The sequence below is a fragment of the Lycorma delicatula genome, chromosome 7 (assembly GCF_047948215.1).
Source record: "Lycorma delicatula isolate Av1 chromosome 7, ASM4794821v1, whole genome shotgun sequence".
In the NCBI taxonomy this organism is placed as follows: Eukaryota; Metazoa; Arthropoda; class Insecta; order Hemiptera; family Fulgoridae; genus Lycorma; species Lycorma delicatula.
The window spans coordinates 98,279,274-98,303,916 of NC_134461.1; the positions used below are offsets into that span (position 1 = coordinate 98,279,274).

Here is a 24,643-nt window from a genome sequence, read left to right on the forward strand (position 1 = left end):
AAGGGTAGAACTTCGTTGTTTTTTTAAAAATTATTTCACTGTTTTGAAAGTTATTGCCGACGAACGTTTGTTAGATTTATTATATTCAAAATTTTAATTCTAAAGAAATTATTCGTTAATTTTATGTTTTTTTTTTATTATTTCGTTGGTTTACAAGTTATTTAAATAGAAAGATTTACATTCCTCCATTTGAATAACTTAAGTGGACAGTATGTTATTTATATAGATAAATCTTCTTTTTGTTTCAATTAAATACGGAGTTACATCATCATGCCAAGGCAATGTTTCATTATATCATTAAAATACAATCTATCTTCGTACAAAAAAAACCCCTTTAGAATGAAGAAACGTTTTCAGATAATTTCATTTTAACATATTGTTACAAGCGGTTAATATTGAAATTAGATCCTTTTATAAACAAAACTTCATGTCGTACAATAATTTTAATAACGCCATTAACTTATAATAATTCCTTTCCGTTTCTTTGCTCATTTCTCAAGATCTTGTTGTTTAATTATCCTATCAAAACTAGTCAGAAATAAGATTTCTTTTTTGGTTTTATACTTTATTCAGATCTTTAAAGTTAGATACGATTGAATCGATAACGAACAAATAAAAATGATTTTAAAAGGTTTTAAGCAGAGCAATGTCAAAGGACAGCACTCGGCCTTTGTGCACTTTAGGTGGTACCACAGTTTGAAAACAATTTTGTCTAAAAATGATCGATTCTAGATCTATTTCACATGCTGATTACGAATATGTTATTCTTTAGATATTTTTTGATATCGGGTGATATTATTTAACAATAACCCCACAAACGTTTGCTGCTTATAATTAAAAATGTAAATTAACCAAACTTAATCTACGCTCGCAAAATTACAGTACTAATTAACAGTAAATTTTTGATTATTTAAATGAATAAATAATTGCAATAATTACTGAATTTATTTTTTCCCCTGCCTCCAGGAACCAGACCCCCAATTAAGCATGAATTCGACCTTTGCCTCTAGTCGCCGGACGAGGGAAACGCCAGGCCTGGCTATACCGTTCCGGCCTTCATCACCCAGCAACCGAGACTCGGTCCTTTGTGCTTCGCCTCCAGCGGGGGACACCCCCAGAGGGACGGCCCCACCGATACTCAGTCTTTTAGCTTAGGGACTCGAGAGTCCCCGCACTTTGTCAGCACCACCCACCCGTGCAAGCACGGGCGAACGGCAGCTCCGTACCGTCTGTTCCTCACCCTCTCGCTTTCCGATATTTCATTTGCATTATTCCTGATACAAACCCCGTCACAGTGTCGAAGTCCACCGAACTACGTAACATCGTTCCAACGATGGTCCCCACCTCGACATACCCAGTTAACGGCAGTGCAGTCACGGCGTTCCACGTTCCACCGCGGGCACTGGAATACTACGTGTTCCGGAGTGTCTAACTCCCGATAATAGGGGCGGAGAGTTCTTCAGCTCTTCTTCATCCATACAGGTATGAACGAAAGACCCCATGGCTGGTCAGGAATTGTGTCAGCCAGAATCCCAGTTTGCCGAACTTATTATTTAAATACTCAAAACATTACTGTGTTAATTAGTCAAGGTTGGCGTGCGAAGCGAGCGTAGATTAAGTTTGGTTAAATTAAATTTATAAAATATATAAATATAAATGGTTATAATAAATATTCAGATATTTTTAGAGAAAAGTATTTTTTTTTTTCGAACTGCGGTACTACCTAAAATGTATAAGTGCCCAGTACTCTAACGGAATTGTCATTTAATTTAGATAAACATTTCATGTCTTAAACCTGTTATGTCTTATATCTGTACACCAACGCCGTTCTTGTTTTCGTTGGTTGTTAGGTTTGGTTAGTCTACATTGATAATAATTAGTCGGTTGAGATTATGATTTAGTTTGCCGTAAAATGTGATACACGATGACTTATGGATGCATAAGTGTAATGTAGAATTAATAATAGATGATTTTAGGGTTTCGAACAATAATAAAAGTGGCTGTTATATACCCAAGTATTACAAGAAGGATTTATAAACCTATACCTTTTAGATAAAATGGATGTATAACAATTTGAAAATCAAGAAGTAGAACCATTTTACCAAATGTCCAAAGTTTTTAGTATTATCATAATATGTCAATCTCTGATACGTAAACAATAGTAACCACAATACATCAGATTTTCGATATTTCAACATTTATCGATGTAAATTTCAGTATATTTAAATGTGTAGTTCATATTTAAATTGATATCTTTAGATAAATAATAAGTTTTGATGACGAATTTAATTAATTTTCCCCACATACGCTTACAAGGAAGTTTGTACATGGGAAATAGAAATGGAATTTTGTAATGTTTAAAAAATTCCATGTTTAACTGAGATTCGAAATCGGGACCATGGAATAAAAGACGAAGACCTATCACTTCGCCACGAAAATCGGTATTTTAACTAATATAGTAATCGGCCTTTAGAATTAATATAGTATCTATTGTTGTAATTTCCATAGGTACAAATAAATTAATAAAAAATATAATTTTTGTATGGACGATAAATGAAAATACTTCATTTGTAGTATTAATATATTTAATCTATTACGAGAAACGTTGTAAAAATTATATCAAACTCTTTGTATTTTAATTATATAATTCTAAAACTTCTACTTATGAAGATTTAAATGATGGAGCTTTTACGATTATTGTTTACTTATATTACTGTATTTTTATATTTATTAAATATTTCTTTATTTTTTTTTTTATGTGAGAATAGAAAGATTTTAAACGTTCTACTTACTATGATTATAAAAAAATAATAATAATTAATTTTTCATTATTTCTTACGTAGTTTTAATTACCTGTTCACTTCTAATTCTGTATGAATGTATATCACATTTTTCAAATACATAATTTGTAACAAAAAATTACGCTATAGTCGTGAAATACAAATAATAAAAACAGACTTTCATTTTCGTGATTGTGCAATTCTTAACTTTATTTTTAATACTCCCTTTTATAACACAACTAAATAAGATTTTGATTTATTTAAGTTATATTACGTATAAAATTAAAATTGTATAATATTGTTTAAATAAATACAAAAATATATATATATAATTTATTTCCTGTTTCAGATAGAGAACGTGAAAGTGTGTTTAAGTCACGTAGAAAGACTTGGTATTGTATTAGATGGTATATCGTCAAAAGACGTTCGTGATGGCAACTTAAAAGCTATACTCGGGCTATTTTTTGCCCTATCAAAACATAAACAACAACAAAAACAATTAGCAGCTGAAAGAGATAAAATTCAACGCCTTAACGACATGCATTCCAGGTTAGAATAGTAATTTATAGTTTTATTTATAGAATTTTTTTATAGTCACATATTTTCTATTTATATGATTTTTATATATTTAATCTGATGTATGTTATGTATATATGTTATTCTCCAACCGCCTCCATTGTTGGAGAATAACATATTTGTTTATTTATTTAACGTTTGGCTCGTTAACCTTGACTAATTAACAGTAATGTTTTATTTAAATAATAAATTCATTAATTACTGCTTATAATAGTTATTTTAATACGTAAAATATGTTCATACAGAGAATATGTAAATTGACCGGTATGTTTAATAAATTGCCATATATTTTTATTAAATTCTCCAACACTAGTGGTGATTGATAAAATTCACCGGTAATCAACCGGTAAATAATCCGGTAATCACCGGGATTAATCAAATTTACCGTAACATATACATATATAAAAATCTGGTGGCGTCTGTGAGACTCTTACTCTTTCACTCAAAAACTAATCAAATCGATTGACTTGAAATTTTGCATAAACGTAGTTTTACACCTGGGAAGAACATAAGACTAATGCATTTACGAAATTTTTCCCGTTTTCAAGATGGTGGCCGTTTAAATGGCTTACAAATATTGATTCTTGCCGATATTCAATTTTTATTAATGGCTAAACCATTGGTCAAATCGTATTTGAAGATCACTTGTAGTATTTGAAATTAAATTTTCTACAAAAAAGATCTCTTTGTCTTCTTCGATATATCTTTCGGTTATTGTTAAAAATCGTTATAATTGTGTTATTCTTACAAGCATGAGTATAATGAACGGCGAGGATCCAGACGGGAACAGTGACTGGCTAATAGTTTGGTATTTATTTATAGTCAAACTTTTTATTGATACATTCTTTTTTCTACCAAACAAAAAAATTTTGACGTAAAACTGATTCAAAAGTAAAACTAGAAGGAAATGAAGTTTCTTTATGTATGATAAAGTATTAATACGAGTGTAACTATACATGACAGTTGACTAATCTATCTCGGTTCCATTCTTGGCTTTCGTGTTTTTTTTTTGTTTTTTTTTTTTAGTTAATGGACTATAATTTAAAATATGCAGATGTAAAATGTATCTGTTCATTTAGAATATTAAATTACGTTTTTTTTTTTTGGAATCTTATATATAAACCATATTTTTAAGTATATTCATTTTTTATGTGTACATTGAAAACATTATTGATGGCTAATCGTCTATTTTATTAATCGGTGAGTTCAATATTTCACTAAAATAAACGGGAGAAAAAAACGAGAGTAATCTAATTTTATCCACAAGTTTTCTGTTAATTTTTACAATCTCATTTTATTCAATTTTATTTCGTAAAAAAGCATTGATTGACATGAGTCTTAAAAAAGTATCTTTTTCACTATTTTTACATCCTTGTATAAAGTAAAGGAAGTATTGCGATCGCAAAAAATTTCGGTTTTCAGATTTCATCGGAAATATCCAGTTTGACCATCCCTGAATGCATTTAGACTAGTTTCGGCGTGACGTCTGTACGTACGTATGTATGTATCTCCCATAACTCAAAAACGATTAGCAGTAGGATGTTGAAATTTAGAACTGTTGTAACATCAAGTTGTGCACCTCCCCTTTTGATTGCAATCGACTGAACCAAAAGTATAAAAAAAAAGTTTAAAACAAAAATTGGTTTTTGCACTATTTCTTATCTGCAGTAATAAGTCCTCATTCAGACTAATGACCTATGATATATCGTTTTCAACAATATATCATAGGATATATCGTTGATGATATATCGTTTTCGAAGATATATCATATATATATATATATATATATATATATATATATATACTTAAGTACACCTATACATAGGTCCTTATTTTCATTGGTTTCAGAGTTATAGCCAAATAGAATTTGGTCATCCCTGAATCCATTTTGACTAGTTTCGGCGGGATGTCTGTACGTACGTGTGTATGTGCGTATGTATTTCGGATAACTCAAAAACGATTAGCCGTAGGATGTTGAAATTTTGGATTTAGACTGTTATACATCTAGTCGTGCACCTCCCCTTTTTATTGCAAAATATAATATGATTGGTCATCGACTGAACAAAAAGTGTCCCCAAAAAACCAAAAATCCAAAAAAATTGAAATTTTGGATTTTTCTTAACTGCTGTAATAAGCCCTCATTGAGAGCTTTTCAACGATATATCATAAGTTGTACTTATTTTCATTGGTTCCAGAGTTATAGCCAAATTAAATTTTAATTAATGAAATATTTGGATCTTACAAGGGAAGGCACATCGGTTCAAATCAAACTTCATCTCGTTTTTTTTTTTTTTTTTTTAATTTAAATATATTGATTTATTAAAAATTATTAACCTCTGATATAAAAAAAAATTATACGATAAATAATAATAAAAAATATCAGAAGTTATTAATGAAATAAAATTTTATGTACTTTTCATTTTAAAAAATATGTATATGTAATTTAGTAGACGTAAAAGGAAGTAATGTGGTGTCCACATCTGATGTTTTATTTTGATTTTATGACTTTACGATTGGTTGATATTAAAAATTTGTAAAAGTATGTCCTTTTAATGGCGTAATACAATTAAATTAAAAACTTGTTATCATTGTCCTTACCTAATTAGGTTTTTTTTTTGGGGTTTTTTTTCTAGTTATCGGCCATTTTCCATATTGTAGGGGTTATTCAATCAGGAATGTTAATTTTGAAAAAAAAAATCGTTTTGGTAACCTGAAATAGAAAAAGGTTAATTGGCCCGGAGTGGGAATGTATTGCTGGATCGTTGATTTGTTTCTGCCACAGTACACTACCTCTTCCACAGTACTATAAAAAGTGCCAACACAACTTCGGACACTCCACATAGAAGTACTGCCCTTCTAATACACGCAGAAATGTTGCGTTGGAAATTTCTAAACTCTGACGAATAATAATTAGTGATAATCATTACTAGAAGGAAATAAATCGGTATTAAAAACATATTAATTCTTTTTAAATATCATCTACATTAGCTGATGAGTAAAGGAAAACTATTGTAACGATCGCGTAGTAACATGGACAGACCATTTGTTTGTCACAGTTACTCTTTATTACTGTTTTTATCATCTCATCCCCTATATATAGTTTTTTTATACACAGTTAAGTAATACTCAGCTTTATCTTTTATTTTTTATTTTTTTTTATTATCATTGCACATTGAAATAACAAGAAAGTAGAAAATCATTGCACATAGAAAATCATTCGTCCAAAAATGTCAATGAGAAAAGAGATTTTGTTAGGTAGTTAATAGAGTATTTTTATATTTTCGTCCTTTTCATAACCATTTTTTTGTGTGCATAAAATTGAGTTAAAATAAATAGTTAATAAATAGTGGTTATAAATAGTTAATAAATACTAAATAGTAGTTAATAAAAGTAGTTTAAATAAATGAAAAATACGTTTTGTTAGGTTTATTTCAATATTTTGAGAATTGGTTTCATTAATATAAATAAATTTGATAGTTAAAAAAAAGATTGATTGTATAATAAAAACCTCGATATTTAAATTTAATTATGAAGGGAAATTAATAATTCCCTACTAATCGGTAAAAATGTAATACAAATTAATGTATTTGTATTGGTGATATCTTTCTTTGAGGTGGTAGGTTGAACGTCGTCTCTTATTTTAAGTCTCGTTTTTTCTATTCTTTGAAGTTGCAACCTTTTATCTCAAAATAATTTATATAAATACGTATATAAAAGTGATGCAATTTTATTATATTGGATTTATCAGTATTGGATTTTAGCTGTAATCTTCTTTGTTGTTTATATTTTCATATAATCCTTTGAAATCTTCTTAGAATTTGCTTTAAAACAAAAAATTACAACATCGTGTATTGTCTAGCTTAAATAATATGTGGATAAGATAAATGTATAGAAAAAGAATTGTTTTTTTGTAGGACATTTTTAACAAATGTTTTAATAATTTTACTTACTCATACGTGACACATCTTTAAGTAGCCCTCATAAAATTTTCTAGTGAAAATTAAGAAAAGGTTTTGCTAATGCGTTTTTTTAAAGTAAAATAAAAACCCTTGTATATAATAAGAGTAGATTTTAATTCGTAGTATTACTGTAACTTTTTTCTTTTACTTATATTTTTAAATAATTCTTGTTCTGAGTGGATTACTATATAATATTTCAGTTTATTTAACCACTTTTTATTTAATCAGACTGTACATGGAATTACGATATACTACATATACTAGAATATAATAATAAAATATGGTAACATGCTTAAATTTATATACTTTAATGCAGTGAACTGGAAACAGTGGTCAAGTTGAAATTGCTGTTTACAGTTTACTATATATATAAGTACTTTCATTAGATTCAGTATTAAAGAATTTATTTCAGTTCTATTTAAAACCAGAAACTGTTTTTTAATTCCAGTCACTTATTTTTGTGGATTTTTTTATTATAAAATATAAAACAAAATTTACAATTTATTTCGAATACATTAATTAGCATATATTTTTATTTAATAATAGTCTCAAGTTGTATTCAAGAACTATAATTTTCTTTATAAACTTAATTAATTATTAGATTATATTAATTTAATCTTTAATTCTTCTATGCAGTACAGCTTTATTGATTTGAGTCCCGTTGGTAGCTGCTTGTTCGTGTAATAAATTTTCAGTTTTTTAAATTTTTTGATCGCCATGCCAGGAGAACTCAAGAAAATTATTTTTTGACAGCCGAAGTGGCAACACTATAAAGTTACTAGTAAACATCTGATTTATATTAGTTATTTTTTTAGTCTACTGTTGCCAATAGTGTTACTAATTATGAGCAACGTTGTGCAATCAAGTTTTGTGTTAAACTCAATGAGATCGCTTTTGAAACTTTTTCGCAATTGAAAAGGGCACGTGGAGATGACGCTCTGTTATGAGCTCAAGTTTTTAGGTGGTTTAAAGCATTTTCAGATGGCCGGGAATCAGTTACGGACAATCAACGCCCTGGAAGACCGTTAACGTCAAAAAGTGACGACCATGTTGAACGAATCAGAGACTTTTGGAGTTTTGTCTACAAGACGGATTCTAAATCAATATGTTTATCAAGAAATTCTTGAAAGACTGCAGAAAAGAGTTGTTCGTGTGAGACCAGCCATACAAGACAACTGAATGTTGGATCATGACAATGCACCTTGTCACACTGCACTCTCAATTGAGTTTTTGGCAAATAATAACATTCCTGTAGTTTCTCAACCATCTTATTCACCTGAATTGAGGCCCTGTGACTTTTTCCTGTTCCCGACTTTAAAAATAACATTTCAAAGAACACCATTTTGGAACAGTAGAAAACAAAAAAAAATGTAACCGACCAGCGGAAGAATATTCCGGTTTCTGAGTTCCAACACTGCTATGAAGAGTAGGAAAAACGTTGGAAGCGTTGTGTGGCTTCCCGAAGGAACTATTTCAAAGGTGATACAGGCCATGTATACTTTATTTACAGACCTCGTAGAATAATTTTTCTAACCTTTTCTGTTATTTAATTGAACATAATTATTTCATAATATATACAAATCATTGCGTAGTTCTGCGCAAAAAGACCGACTTTTTTTGTTTCTTTTTGAAAAAGTATCAGTCTAAAATTTTACTCAAAATGTTTGTTTATTTTTTTTGTACAATTTTTTTATAGATCAACTTCAACTCACTTCCTTCTGTCACTGACACTACAAGCGCATATGAAAATTCTGATCTCCATGGCGAAGTAGTAGCGTCTCGTTCTTTCCTCCGGAGGTCCCAGGATCGTAATCCCGGTCACTCATGGCATTTTTATACGCTACAAAATTCCATTTCCATATCCCACGCTCAAGCTTCAAGCTTATGTAGCGATATCATCAAGCCAAAAAAAAATACACAACATTTTTCGACATTAAATTGTGTGTAACTCAAGAATGAGTCTACCAATTTTCATCAAATTTTCACATGCACAACTTTAGGCATAATACCACAGCATATATAAATTTCAATTAAATCAATCTGGTAATTTTGGAGATTTTCGAGCCACAAAACTTTACACATAGACCTATGTATATTAGGAACCCCGTTTTTAAGTAAATGCTATTTTTTTTACTCCTCATTGCTCTAAACGTTAAGAAGATTCATTTTCACTCCTCATTTCCACTATGAAACCGAAAGTAACACAATATTTTCGAAGAAAATATTGTGTTACTATATTTTGTGAAAATATTGTGTAACACAATATTTTCTTCGAAAATATTATGTTAAGTGAATTCCTGGATACTAAAACTGCAATTTAAGTCCTCTTGCGTTTCAATTGTTTTAAATAACCCTTGCAGTATTTTTCATCCCTAATTTCACACACGTGAGGTGTGTTCAAACACGATACGTCTTATATGTGCAAGTAAAATCGTTAAAATTTTTTTTAAAAAACATACACTTTTTCTATAAATATGTCGTATTTTAAGCACTCAAACTTCACACGATAATACAGTTTCTTTGTTTTAATATAATCTGCATCCGGTTGATGCATAAGTCACCATTTAGTTTGATATTTTCTTTTTAATATTATTACTTAATTGATCAATTGTTAGAAGAGATTAAGTTTTAAGTTTTATTGTTTTGTAGAAGGGATGACGTGAATAATAAGAAAAGAAAATAAAGAAATGTGAAATTTGATTTTCAGAAAACATTTTTGCGAAATTTGTGAGAAGTTTAAATTTTTCTTTTCTTAGTACGTATTTTCATCAAGTAATGGCTTCATTTATCGATGATGTAAATAATGCTACTTCAGTTGTAATCCTTACCAGAAGAAGTCGAGTGAAGAGCAAAGACTCCCCTTACACTTCACGCACTTTGTTTCACCTCCCCCGTGTTATCCAGTCTTTCTTCCTTTAGTGGTTTAACGTTTTGGTATCTAGTTGCGAAGTTTAACCTTTGAAAAAGTTACATTAACAGTAGAAAAAGTTAGTTTTGTACAGGATGTGCTTACAAAGTGTTGTAAATTTAAGGTCGGCTATTCTTTTTTTTACGTAGGTTAAGGCGGAAAAGAAGTACATTGTGAAACAGATATATCTGTTGCTAATGGAACTTCGTTTAACACTAAGTAGTAGAATGTTATATTATTTTCTCTTCTTAAGAGATAAAAGTTTATTTTTACTTTATATAATTTCGTATATTCTTAAATTCTTTTTTTTATTTTTGCTGTCATTTTTTAATCTTCCGTTTCAATGATTCGTCGTTTAAAAGTAATTTGTTTCTTTATTGATTCTGAGTAAGTCGTTGGTAATTAGTATTTATATTAAACAAAATTCCATTTGACCAAAAGTTTACTTATCTTTCTTGTTTTAATAATGTTTGAAATATTTTTTTTCTATAAATTTCATAATTTTTTCAGCTAAGATGTAGATACGTAATGGCCTATGTATTTCCTAATTAGTTATGCTTTCCTAATTAGTTATGCTTTCCTAATTAATCATGCTTTAAGTTGTGATATCAAACACAAATAGGACAAACACAAAAAAAGATGTGGTATCAGAAACTTTCTGAAAAAAATACTTACTAGACAAAATATTTTGTTTTTGTTTGTCATTTTGTTTGACGAGGGTATTGGAATGTTGATACTACGCTACGACAAATGTCTAAATCGAGTGGCGACTATGTAGAGAAATAGCGTAACTATGAAAGTACTTGTTACAAATAAAAAATATTTTGTTTTCACTGTGGTTTTAATTTCGTGACCGATCGGACCTTAAAAAAAATAACCCTGGTATATAATCATAACGGTTTATTAGACTATTCAATGTGGACCATGTTTTTTCAAATAGTATCATTGAGCTGAAAAATAAGGATCAGCTTTACAACAAATAAATTCCAAAGAACGTTCTACCCTTTTGTCAAAATCACCTTACAAAGATTGCATGAAATAATCTTAGTTTAACCTTTATCCCTCTAAAATCCTTCGTAATTTTTATTGTTAGTTTTTAACTTAACAGAAGCTTCTCTAGTTAAAATTTGAGATTTTTTTTATTAACATCTCTGCAAGAAGTCGTCTGATTTTCTTTTTTTAACAATTAGTCGCAGTCCTACGTGATGGTGGAGGAACTCAACTTATTTAATGTTTAGATTACTAAAACTTTGAGGTCGAAAGTAGATAGTTTGGAATTTTTCGAGTTCAGTAGCATCCTTATTTATTCACTAACTTTACAATTAAAAAACTTTTATTTTTTTTGTGCACTTAAACAACATTATATAAAGATACAAAAATTAACTGAAAAACAACTGAATAGTAATTTATTAATTATTATCAACTTTAAAACCAAAATTGTCCACTAATTATTTAACGTTACAGAATTTATATCTGCTTGCAGGGGGAAGATTTTTCCACCATACAAATAAGAAATGCAACAAACAATAATATCTATAACTTTACTGATTGTCACAGTTAGTTGTGTGTAATAAATAACTGTAACAATTTATTATTATTAATAATAATAAAGTTACGTAAGATCTCAGTATCTTCGCCTTGGTTTTATACTTCCTGAAATATAACTGATATTTTATATCGATATTTTTATTACTTAAATAATTTGTTTTACAGTACACATGATTAATTTAATTAAAAAAATAATAGGATTAAAAATTAATTTTGATCGTAAATCTTTGTCTAACAGAAAAATAAAATCGTTCTAAATAAAAAAACAGATAAGATTTTTTTTATTATAATATGGAAAGCATTACATGTACACTTAAATGTTGACTGTTATTAAGTTTAGAGAAACATTTTGTCACTAATTACTTTTCTAGATTTCTATCTCGAGTGGGTCATTATTTATGTTTATAAAACTTATTTATAACTTTCTTTCTTTCCTGTATAATTTAGGACAAATACAACTTTAATATTTCCTTAGAAACTTTTTAATATTTTAACGGAGAAGTGGTAGTAGTAAGTTTTATTTTAAGTTAGGGGTTTCCTGGTACATAGTGATTATTTTTCTTCATGAATTATTCAAAAGGTGCAAAGAGTTTTAACTTTTAATGTAACCGTGTGGCTTTCGTTAGAAAAGTAAAACTTTCTTTTTTTTATATTTTACTACTGTTTTGAAAGGTATAATGAAATTGTCTTAACGAAAAAGTAAAAATTTTTTTAGATAATAATAATACTAAAGTAAAGTAGGGAATGAAAGAAGGGTATTTGAGATAAAAGGTCGGTTTCTAAATAATAAGGAAGTCAGACGGTGCCAGAAGAGGTTAGTTGGTTGCGTTATTGGTGCCACTACGTTGCGTCAGTGAACGATGTTAAATTTGTAAGAAGTTGAATCGAGCAAGCTGACTCCAGATCGACCAAAGAGAACACTAATTTATTGAGCTCAGTCATAAAGCTTAGATTGTATGATCGGTTTTTTGGTTCCCCATGTCTTTCCTCGTTTACTCTCCCTACTGAGTTCTTCCCAGTTGTTGGGGTGGAGGTGGTGGTGGTGGTGGTGGCCACATCTCCCGGATTCTGACAAGCTGCTTTTCTGTTTCTTCTACCCTTCAACAGGCTGATGGAAACCCTTCCTCTATCAAATTTTTTTCTCTCACTTTAACCCCGTTCCTCCCTTTCTAAACACCCAAACATTCAGCTCCCCTCTTTGTACAATATTCTCCCTTCTACTTTCAACCTTAATCAATCTCAGGCTCCTGAAGTCAAACCACCTATCTCTTTTCCTTTCCTTTACCCCTTATTCCATTATACACGTATACATAGACACATACAAACATGTACGTTCTTCTTTTGCTTTTTACTTTGTAGTACAGAATCAATTTCTTGTGTAAAAAGATTTTTTCTTGTGTGTATGATTTCTGGATGATTAAACATTTTTTTTTACGCTGATAAATTGAAAAAGATCCTCCTTTCTCAATATTATATTAATTTTACCGGTAATAATAATAATAATACATATATATATATACAGTTTTCGTTAAAATAAAAAATAAAATACATATTTTATTTCTACATAAACACTATCGTTCCTTCTAATGGGTTTTCTTTCGTTTTGATAAAATGTACAGTTATAATAACAAATTTTATTTATTTATTATTTGCTGTATTAAAAACATTACTATATTACCATATTCAAATTAATTTTTTTATTTATTGTATTAAAAATGTCAGGAAAATATTTGATGTCAGGAAAGTATATGGATGTGAAACTTGGACGATCGGAGTACCTGAGAAGAAAAAATTAGAAGCTTTTGAAATGTGGTGCTATAGGAGAATGTTAAAAATCAGATAGGTGGATAAAGTGACAAATGAAACATTTGGAAAAATATAGCTAAAAGAGAATAGACAGACTTATAGGCCACATATTAAGGCAACCTGGAATAGTCGCTCTAATATTGGAGGGACAGGTAGAAGAAAAAAATTGTGCAGGCAGGCAACGTTTGGAATATGTAAAAGAAATTGTTAGGGATGTGGGATGTACGGGGTATACCGAAATGAAACGACTAGCACTAGATAAGGAATCTTGGAGATTCCTTATCCACTAGAAGCTATTTAAAGCTTCTAGTGGATAAAGTTACCATATGAAGCTTTTTAAACAGCCCGTAGAAAATTAAAGTCGAAAAAATTGTACTGGTACATGGGAGGTGGTATTACAATACATCCTGACCCCGTAAGGGAAGACACCCTCCGCCACCCTCTGTTCAGAGCCCTTATTGGCTTTACCAGAGGTCATCTTCAAAACCTCGTTTTAGGAGCTTTTCTAATCTCAGGATGTACACATTTCACTAACTGACCATATTTCTTCTAAAATTGTAAGATATAAAAAAACAGTCAAAAAGTTTTCATACAATGAGCTTAAAATGACCTACTTCAAAATCACGGTATATTAACACACAGTAAATTATATTAACACATAGGGTCTCTTGTACCTCCGGTAATTACCGTTCAGATAATACTTCAGAGGATGAATGAGGATATGTATGAGTGTAAATGAAGTGTAGTCTTGTACAGTCTCAGTTCGTCCATTCCTGAGATGTGTGGTTAATTGAAACCCAACCACCAAAGAACACCGGTATCCACGATCTAGTATTCAAATCCGTGTAAAAATAACTCACTTTACTAGGACTTGAACGCTGGAACTGTCGACTTCCAAATCAGCTGATTTGGGAAGACGCATTCACCACCAGACCAACCCGGTGGGTTAACACATAGGGTCTAAAACATTTTCATTCAAAAATCTTCGAATAATTTTTATTCGATTTATTAAAATGTAAATAAAATTCGAGAGTTCTAAGGTTCAAATCCTAACAAACATAATTGATTTTATTCGGATTTGAGTACTAGATTGTGGATACTGATGGTGGTTGGGTTTCAATTAACCACACGTCTCAGGAATGGTCAGCCTGAGTTTGTTCAAGATTACATATTTACTGGTACAATACATTAAACTGATTGCATTACAACAATTAACGACTTTAATTGTTGATGCGACTACAAATAAAATTATTTTTAAAAAAATTATAAATATTAAAAATAAATAATAATAATTTATTTTTAATTAATTGTTTTAAATTTATTTTTGCGTTAACATATATATGTGGTAACTGCTGCTGCTACTTATAATTTTTATTGTAGTATTTATTATATTAAGTTAGAAAATTTGTTACTTGCTTCATTTTCTAAATAGAAAATTTTTTCTGCAACATATTACATTGTGGTAAATTAAATACATGTGTGCTTATAGATGTGAAAGTGTAATAATAACATTAATATTTGATAATAATACCACAAAAATAATTAGGTTTCCAATTAAAAAACAAAAATAGTCATGAACTTACATTTAGTTTGTACTTTAGTTTTTATAGTGTAATTAATCGCACAAAAACTGGTCACGTTGAATTGAATCGTGAATAGAGAAATGGATAATATTTTTAAATATAAACTGTGTTTGTTTGTTTTTTACCCTACATTGAGTTACTTTTTTGTGATTTAAAGTTAAATTTTAGACGTAGATTAGAATTTTACGGATCGAAATTGGAATAAAATCTTGTTTAATGATTTAAATAATAATCATACTGTTGAAAAACAGATCATACTGTTGAAAAATCGAGGAAAGGGAGTTTTGGTATTGAATAATGTTATCCGTACACATCTTCCATATCAGTACAAATATTTTTCACGTCATGAACGATAATTGTAAAAATTAATTCTAATTTTTAAAATTGATTGACTTTTTCACATTTTGTTTTTAATGTGTTTTATGAGTTTTTTTAGTTATTTACATATGGTGAGTGTATATCCTTTGAATGAGAGTGGTTTGTCGTGTCAAATTAATTTATATGCTGCACGGAGATAGTTTTTTTTTAATTATTAATAAATTGTAAGTTGTCATTATTTCATAATAATACATTACCTTTGTTTATCAAAATTATTTTAAAACGGGATAGAGATTATTTATTTATTCACTAGATGGTCAGGGCTTGCTTCGCTCGCTCTTTCCATCTAGCTAGGACCCCCTTTGTGTCCATTATCCTCAAACTTGTTAGAATAATACTCATAATTAAACGCTTCACTGATCTGCTGGTTAGACTTTCATAGGGTAAAAAAGTATTTTGCACGGTTCTTAGCGTTACCCGAAAAACACTGCTAGTTGATTGTATTTAATTTCTCATTTTTTTATTTATCTTTTTTGGTTTTTTAATTTTTTTTACGTTTTTTTTTCAAGTAACCGGAAGCAGCAGCAGGTAGTCGCATCGAACACAAAATAACAATGCTAGTGGCTGTGTTGATTGAGCCGCTAGTGCCGTACACCGTAGTTATATTTAAAACCGCTTTTATTGGTAATCGAAAGAGCGATTTGGTAAACTCGATTTGAACAGCGGTTTGATCATAGTAAAATTGAATATTGGCGAGGAACTTAATCCGGTTTCTATGACAATCATTTTGAAACGACGAAATACTTCGAAACGGCAATAGCCGTTCTTTCCAAGTATAAAAACTATGTTCATGTAAATTGGTTGAGTAATTTTTGCGTGAGAGAGTAACAGACTCACAGACGTTACAACTGACAAAAATTAGGTCCAGTATTATATGGCAATAAAAGAATTAAAGTGTATAAATTATAACCAACTACATCGTCATCAAACTTACAAAAAAAATCTGTTGCATACCATATACTTCGTACTTGTATGCATTACTAAAGATTTAAACAAAATATAAAAATAAAGAACAAGAAGTACCCAATAAATTATATAAAATATTTTTTTTTAAATGAAAAACTTGTATATTATTTTCATTTTTATTTATTAGTTTTCCCCCGTATAGGTCATCTTGGAACACTTTAGATCATTTATTTATTTACGGTTTTTCTATCTGCCCAGTACCTTTTCTTTCTTTCTGATATCTCTTTCCTTCATTCTTTAGAAAGTTCAGCTCTGTTATTTTTGCCTTTGGCGCTTCTTAGAACCTTTTATTTTCATCTTTTAATATTCTCTTTAAAATTTCTTCAGTTCTTTTAGGTCTTCTTGATTTTGTGTGAGCTATTTTCCTTTAGTTTTTTTTTTTTTTTTTACTTTGGAAGAAATCAATAATTTGTTTAGTCGTTCTATTGTTATTCAATCTAAATAAATGGAAGTATATATTTTATTGTATATTTGGTTGTAATTTTTTTATTGACATATAATATTGGACCTAATTTTTGTCTGTTGTGAATGACTAGTATGATTTATAGACACAACACATATGTATGTATATATATATATATATATATGAAGGGAACACGCACGAGAAGCGAAAAATATTATCGGAGTCTTGGAAATAAAAAATTGAGTAATAAATTAATTTAAAATGGCAAAATAGTTCTGAATATTATATTTCATTTATATAAAATTATATTTAGTGGTCTATTTATCACGAGATGATTTTGTAGTTATAGTTTAATGAAACAAGTTTATTTCACCTAATCGCCGCCGGATCACTACTTGGTTTTACCAGCTAATCAAAATCCAACTGCATAAGGAAAACTGTATATATAAAGTACTTAATTCAACATTTATTTCAATGTTCTATTTGAAAAATAATAATTCTCTTAATCGCCTTAATACATTTATTTTTCTTTTTCCCGATAAAATGGTATAAAATTTATCATAAATCCTTCACTGTTTAAATAATTAGAACACGTTTCAGTAATAAGATGTGTGTACAAGATATATATATTACATGTAATAAAAAGGCTAATATAAACTACTCTTAGATAAATTGTGCGTTTTGATTTAATTGCACTAATGTAAAGCGTAAAAAGGCTTACTTTGTAATTTAATTACAAAATATTCTTACAAATTGTTTGTTGTTTTGACTGGAGTTAATACTGAACGTGTAAAACGTTTGTCAGGTGTTGTTTTGTATTACTAGTTCGTGGTTTATCGTGGGATTGTAGGATAAGAATTGTTTGTAGTGGGATTGGCGGCGGGGAAGTTTTATTGTTTTTCTTTTTACAACCGACTTGGGTGGTTAACAAAAGGGTCCGCTACCATGTTCCGGCTATTTTACTGCTCTTGAAAAAAAAGCGAGGCCAACATATAGAATAGAAAAGAAGCTAAGAAGTCCCATAGTAAAAAATCCGCTCTTTCTCCCATACACCTCTCTTTCTTCCCCTCTTATTTTTGTCTTCTTCACCTTTTCTTACTCCTTCCTCTTCAGCTCTTGTTTACATAGTCAGCTTACCCGACGTTATTTGGCTATTCTCTTATCAGTATTACTGTTATACAGTATTAAATAGGAGAGGGTAGAATGCTATCTTATTTCACTATTCTTGTAAAATGATGCTTCAGTAAATGACCTCTTGTATATAAGTAGTCCTACTGTATATGAAATAACTAAGTTACCACAAACTTCTCTCTTCTCTCCTTTTTTACAAAAGTATGAATTTTTATCTTTCTTTCTTTCTTAACCTCATTTTGTCCAATAATTTAAGAAATGATATCTGAAAATAATTTAATTTACATGTTTGTATTTGTGCACATGCATTCTTTTCCTTAATTAGGACTATGAATTTCAATTACCTCGTTGTTTAAATTTTTCCAATTTAATTACTACAGTTTTTATTATTATGACCTCAGGCATACTGTAGACGTATTTTAAATATAGGTCTGGAAACGTTTTGTTTTCGAATTACGTCTAATAAAAGGTATCGCCCGGACTTGGTGGTTTATGTAAGTTGAGCTGAAAAAATATGATAAAACAGGTTCTAGAACTGTAACTACAGTTCTAGAAAACAAAATTTTCCGATTCCGTGGCGGTGTGGTAGTGTCTCGGCTTTCATCTGGAGGTCTCGGATTCGAATCCCAGTCAGGCATGACATATTTCTTACGCTATAAAATTCTATTTCCATATCCCACGCACAAGCTTCAAACTAATGTGGTGATATCCTAAAAAATCGGTATCGAAAAACAAGATTTTTTTAGGATTGCTGTACACTATACTTGTTAACCAACTAATGCGGAAGATTTAGAAACAAAACTTAGAGAATTTAATTCTGAGAAAATAAATGTAAAAACAACCAATAAAAAGTAAATAACTTTTTTTTAAATCTGCTTTTTATTTAAGAAAAACAGACGAAAAATAAACAGAAAATCGTAAAAACATTATCGTTAATATAGCAAAAAAATAAAATACATAAAATGATGTATTTTATGTTCGAAATTCCCTCCTTCACAATTTACAAAGCACTCTACCCGATATAAAATATTTCCGGTTCCCCCGGTACTTTTCGTAATACAATATTATTTCGTATTTTAATGAGTTAACTCGAAAACAAAGCGTATTATTTTCTCCAGTAGAACATGTCCTGAAATTTTTTCCGTTACTTCGTGGGACTTTCTGTATTTTGAGAAATTTATTCCGTCCGCTACAATGTTTCTCCCAAGATTGGTATTTCTGAGTAGTGTGTAGCTTTCTTCCTTGAGCAAGTCATGTTTGTAGTGATCTTGAAACTTGAGCTGCTTTTTGGTATCAGATATGTGACGAACATCACTAATATGCCTTAATGAGGAGCCTAGTTCCCTTCTGTTAATTTCCGCGAACTCGTTATGTTACTATTTTGTTTATATATGTCTGTTGTTTAGTAGTGTTACGGATTCTTTTTTTGGTTTGTTTTTTTCATTAGACTTTTTTGATCTTTTGTATCTTCGTGATACCAATCAATACGAGTTTCTTTGTTTATACGGACTTTATTTAGGTATGTATGCGTTCGGTATTGGGTATTGGGTAGGTATTGGGGGTGTTCGCTGGATACCTCTTCCCAAGTGATTTTTGCAATACGATTTAGTTGTGATTCCATTCTCGGAACCACAACTAAATCGCATTACAAAAATCACTTGATAAGGGGAATAAATAAATAAATAAATAAATATATATATATATATATATATATATATATATATATGAGTAAACTAACATATATAAATAAAGTTTGTATAAACACACACTCGCTTTGACATTAAAAAGTTTAATTGTTTCGAGGTCATATTATTAGATTATTTTTATTGTGGTTTTTATATTATCTGGAATAGAATGAATGTGGTAAATGTATTTATTATTCATACTTATCAGATTTGTGTTATGAACAATATAAAAAATGGAGCAGCGGCACGTACAGTTTATTTCTTTTAAATATTGAATAAACTTACATGACTAATTATATGAATCGCTCATTACTTTTCATTTCGATGTCTAACGATTTTTACGTTTATAGTATAATACCACTGTTTCCCTGATCTCGTACTGACAGTTCTATAATATTTTTATTATCACTCTTGTGCAATGCAGAACAAAACCTGTTTCTGCTCTATAGTTATACGATTATAGTTATACGGGTACATATTTGAAGTTTCAGAGTTATGTAAAGGAATTTTGATGATTCCATTGATTTTGTGATTAGTTTTCTATGGAAAAAAAAGTGCTGTTAAATTCATTTATCATTTAATATGCTTAATCAATAACTATTTAAATCAAGTTATTTCCATTGTTTTACTATTACATCGTAAATTACAGTATTTAACAACGATATATCTTAATCGTTCGCTGATGAAATTATTGTGTAACAGATTTTGTTGATGATAACACTAATTGTGTTAGAGGGCTGTTTCATTAAATAAACTTGGGCCTAGGCTTATTTTGAATTCGGGTATTATCTTGAATATAAACGGAAACCTTGTTCATAAAGTTCCACGAACTATCATAGCGTGTTTCTTAGAATTACAAACGCAAATATAACTTCACAAGTATTGTTTCAAATGTAAGGATAGGGGATATTAGCTTAGGAAATGTCTTCTATATGAAGGGAATTCTGAAAATACGTAGGATGAAGCGGCAGAGGGGGGTTTTTACCAATTTGCATGGTTTAATAACAGGGTGTCCCAGAACATGATATCTGTATCATCTAGATTTCCCTTTCCACTGAAATAATTTCACTTCTTCCTTATCATCATTTCTTCCTCTGTTTTTCCATCTTTCTTTTTTTTATTTTCCAATACTTATTATTCTGTTTTTTCCCAACTGGGATTTGTATATCACCAGATCCTTCTTTAAGATGACTGATATTCGTCGAATTATGCTTTTTTCATTTCGTTTTCAGGTTTTTTCATTAATGTAACTGACGTTACTTTATTTGTTTTTTTTGTTTTTTTTATAGTTTTAATAAATGATTTTTATGGATTACTATTAAAAATAAAATTTTGGTTAAAGGAGGATGCTAATATTTCTCGATTGATTGTTTTTATCTCATGAAACTTTTGCGTGAAAATAAGTTATAGAAACTATTAACAGTGTGAAAAATTCGTAAGCCTAACAAGAATATAACATGAAACTTTTTGGATGAAAAATAGTGGTGTTACCACTATGCTACGCTAAGTTCAACAAGACGAAGTGAATCAGTATCTTTTTAAATTCAGTGTATTATTTTTCTTAAAAGTTATCTTAATTACAAAAAAACCTCTATCGCACTAAGTGAATCAGAAGGGTGGAATTTCGGTTTTAGTTAAGAAAAAAAGGATGTTACAAGATGAAAATCAGTTAAAAATTACACCCTGTAGAACGAAAACGAAAAAACGGAAAATGAACCCAAAAACCCCGTTTTTGGCTGAGGCTTTATACGATTATTCTGAATTAAGTAAACCTCTGGGTGTTTTTAATTTATGTATATCGTCTTATAAAAACATAGATGGTGCGTTGATTTGTTGTATGTGCTCACATTTTAGTTTTTAATGAAGCGCTTCCATCTAGCGGAAAAAATTGAACTAACAACTGTATATATAGTACTTTACGTTTATAAACTGTTAATGTAAACCAAACGTACTATTCATTGTACACAGTACAATTTATTATACAATCGTTAGTTCATTTTGAATTTTTGTTGTATTGTAATGTGTTTATTATTTAATTTTTGTTATAAAAGAAAAACACTGAAGATAGACCCGTGTTAAAAAATGACTAATCTTAAATATATAAATGCGAAAGTTTGTCTGCAACAGCATCTCGCGATAATCAGCAAACCGATTTCTTTCAAATTTTCAGGATACATCTGTGTTATCCCATGGAAGGTTTTGCCAAAGATCGGGGCCCTAACCCTCTCGGAAGTGAATTTTTGAATTAAAGATATTCGTTACAAAGAAAAGTATACTTTTACTTCATTGTTATATATCTCTTACCATGGCAACAGAAATATAATGAAGTAAAATAATTAATATTTTTTTCTTTAACGAATATCTGTGAAATATTTCATATTCTGACAACCATGAGGATAACAAATGCGTCTGGTGGCGAGGGGAGGCTTAACCCCCTGTCTAAACGGTCGGGTGAACGGCTAGTAAATATAATATTAGAAAGTCGTTCATTTTTCGGTAAGTGAGCATTCTTTTCCATAATTGAATTTATATTTCTTAGTTTCTCTTAATGAGTAAAGAAACTATTTATAATACGAACAAATAAATAGTACGAAGTAAACAAATATAAACAAATAGTAGTTGTACGAAGTAAATAAATTGTTTCACACTGCCTTTCTTTGTCTGTGGCGCATTTAAATTCACTAGTTGCTTTCTCTGATAGTAGTAATGTTTTTTTTACAGCAGTCCCTGTGGTGAAGGTTTCACTTCAATGATTATATACCATTTGTTTTTTAAGGGATGAACTAAGAAGCTAATATAGAGTACTATATTAAGTTCAATGCTGAATTGAACGAGAAACCAATTCACTTTTCACTTCCCGTAATAAATCTAACATGAGATGCTTTGTTGTTGTAGATTATGTTGCTAGTTTGAAGGATAATAATCATAATAACATTGTTTTCTTAAAAATCACTATTTAAAAGATGATTTGGGTTGTTCTGCTTTCATACAAACAACTATGAATAGTACATTTGAAACGGTTACAATCGATATTGATAAATGCAGATCGTAGTTGTAAATGTATTAATACTTATTGTTAATGTATGTTTATATATTTTAATTTATTACTATTATAATATATTCTAAATTTCATCCTAGTTGCTAGATTTAAAAAAATTCTCTTTTCAGCAGTATCGCAATAGTGACGAAACGCTGCTTACGATGAAACTTGTTAGTGTTAATATACTACACCAATTTCGGGAATGGCCGTTGTTCCTTATCACATGTCAACCCTTACAGGCTTTAGGTTATGTTACCCCCTAATATGTTTTATTAGTCGACTTGGTTTAGTTATTTTATTTAATTTAGTTATTTAATTTAATGAATTTAATTTTAATTAAATTCATTTATTTATCTTACATTTATTTTACATATATATAGATGTAAAATACATATACATATACATCTATATTTATATATATATATATATATAAAAGACATGGTTCATTAGAGTAATGCATTGTATCATACGCGTACATCCTACTGGGGTTGTTTTACAGAACTTTTGCACGCGACAAACTCATATTTCACTAAGTTATATGGACGTTTACCTATTCAATTTTTAACCAGAGTGTTATAACTCAATTGTTATACGTTTTATTCATAATCGTCATAATTATATATGACATGATAAAACAATTAAACAGTCTACAATTTGATTTATACTTTATAAGATACAGTCTTCCAAAATATAGATTTATACATTTATTTACACTTTCTATATTTCTCTTTCAAGTCATTTTCATAACTTGAACTTATGTCTTCACGTTTTGTTTTGGAAATTAACAATGGAGATGTGAAATTAACACATCTCCACTGTTAGATTCCGCTTTCGCGATTTGCTGATTAGTAGCATCATGTCAGAGCTAGAAATTTCAACATCAATTGCGCAACATATTATCGATGATTTTTCTGATGAATAAGTGCGTCAAACCCTCAAAACTTTGACTAGAGTGCGGTGCGCATTTTGTATATAATGTCACGCACTAGGTCTGGGCCAGCAAAAGAACGACGTGCTGCTGTTGAAAATGTATTACAATCGGCATTCAAGGACAGTTGTGACGGATGATCGATCGCGACCTCATTGAAGACGAAAACACCTTATAGTTGATGAAACTGCTTTGGAAGTGATCATGAAAGCGCTCACTCCATTATCACGAAATAATTTGACTGTTATTATGGAGTGATGTAGGCTTTGCTCTGTATAAGCGAAAACCTGTGCCACCTTCTGGACAAAGTGAAAGCATGTAGAAAAATAAAAGACGCCGTTTGCCAAACAGAAATATATTTTTTTTCTCACGACACCGCCAGATCTCACAGCAGGTAACACTTTGTATATAAACTGGACGAAATTTACTGGAAAACCATAGAATTTCTTCTGTACAGGTATCCCTGTGCGATTTATTTTTGTTCGAACAATTGAACGCACTGATGATGATTGGAAGGACATCGATTCTAGAGGGACAACGAAGTAGAGGACTTAGTGTCCAATTAGAAGTGCGAAGTAGAGGAGCTCGTGATATATCCTCTTTTTTTATGAAGGAACTAAAGCTCCCAGCACGTGTGTAGAAAGACTAAGTAGGAAACCAATAAATACGGCGACTTTGCAGTGTCTAAGAATGTCTTAGACACTAGTATGCGATAGTCTTATGCGATGAAGTAGTCAATAGTATGCGATGAAGTCTTATGTAAAATAAATATTTATTCTGATCTGAACGTAATACATTATATAGATGACATTAATATGAACCTTTTGAGTTGGTAGAAACCTTAATAAGCTGGTAGAAACATTTTTCAAATAGTGCCTTTCTCGTTAATCTAAATACTGTGTTTAGTTGTACGAAACAGTTCTGAGTTTAGATCCTACCATACTAAAGGGCA

The 24,643-nt window shown here is 29.9% G+C and overlaps 1 protein-coding gene across 2 annotated transcripts in view; it reads left to right on the forward strand.

Moving 5' to 3' along the window:
• The window catches only part of sick (sickie), a 944,125-nt gene that overhangs the window by 473,466 nt on the left and 446,016 nt on the right, over nucleotides 1-24,643 (forward strand). For both annotated transcript variants that reach the window (XM_075371421.1, XM_075371422.1), the window contains one exon: nucleotides 3,130-3,329. In XM_075371421.1, the coding sequence (XP_075227536.1) occupies nucleotides 3,130-3,329 (200 nt within the window). The remainder of the gene's footprint in view (nucleotides 1-3,129; nucleotides 3,330-24,643) is intronic.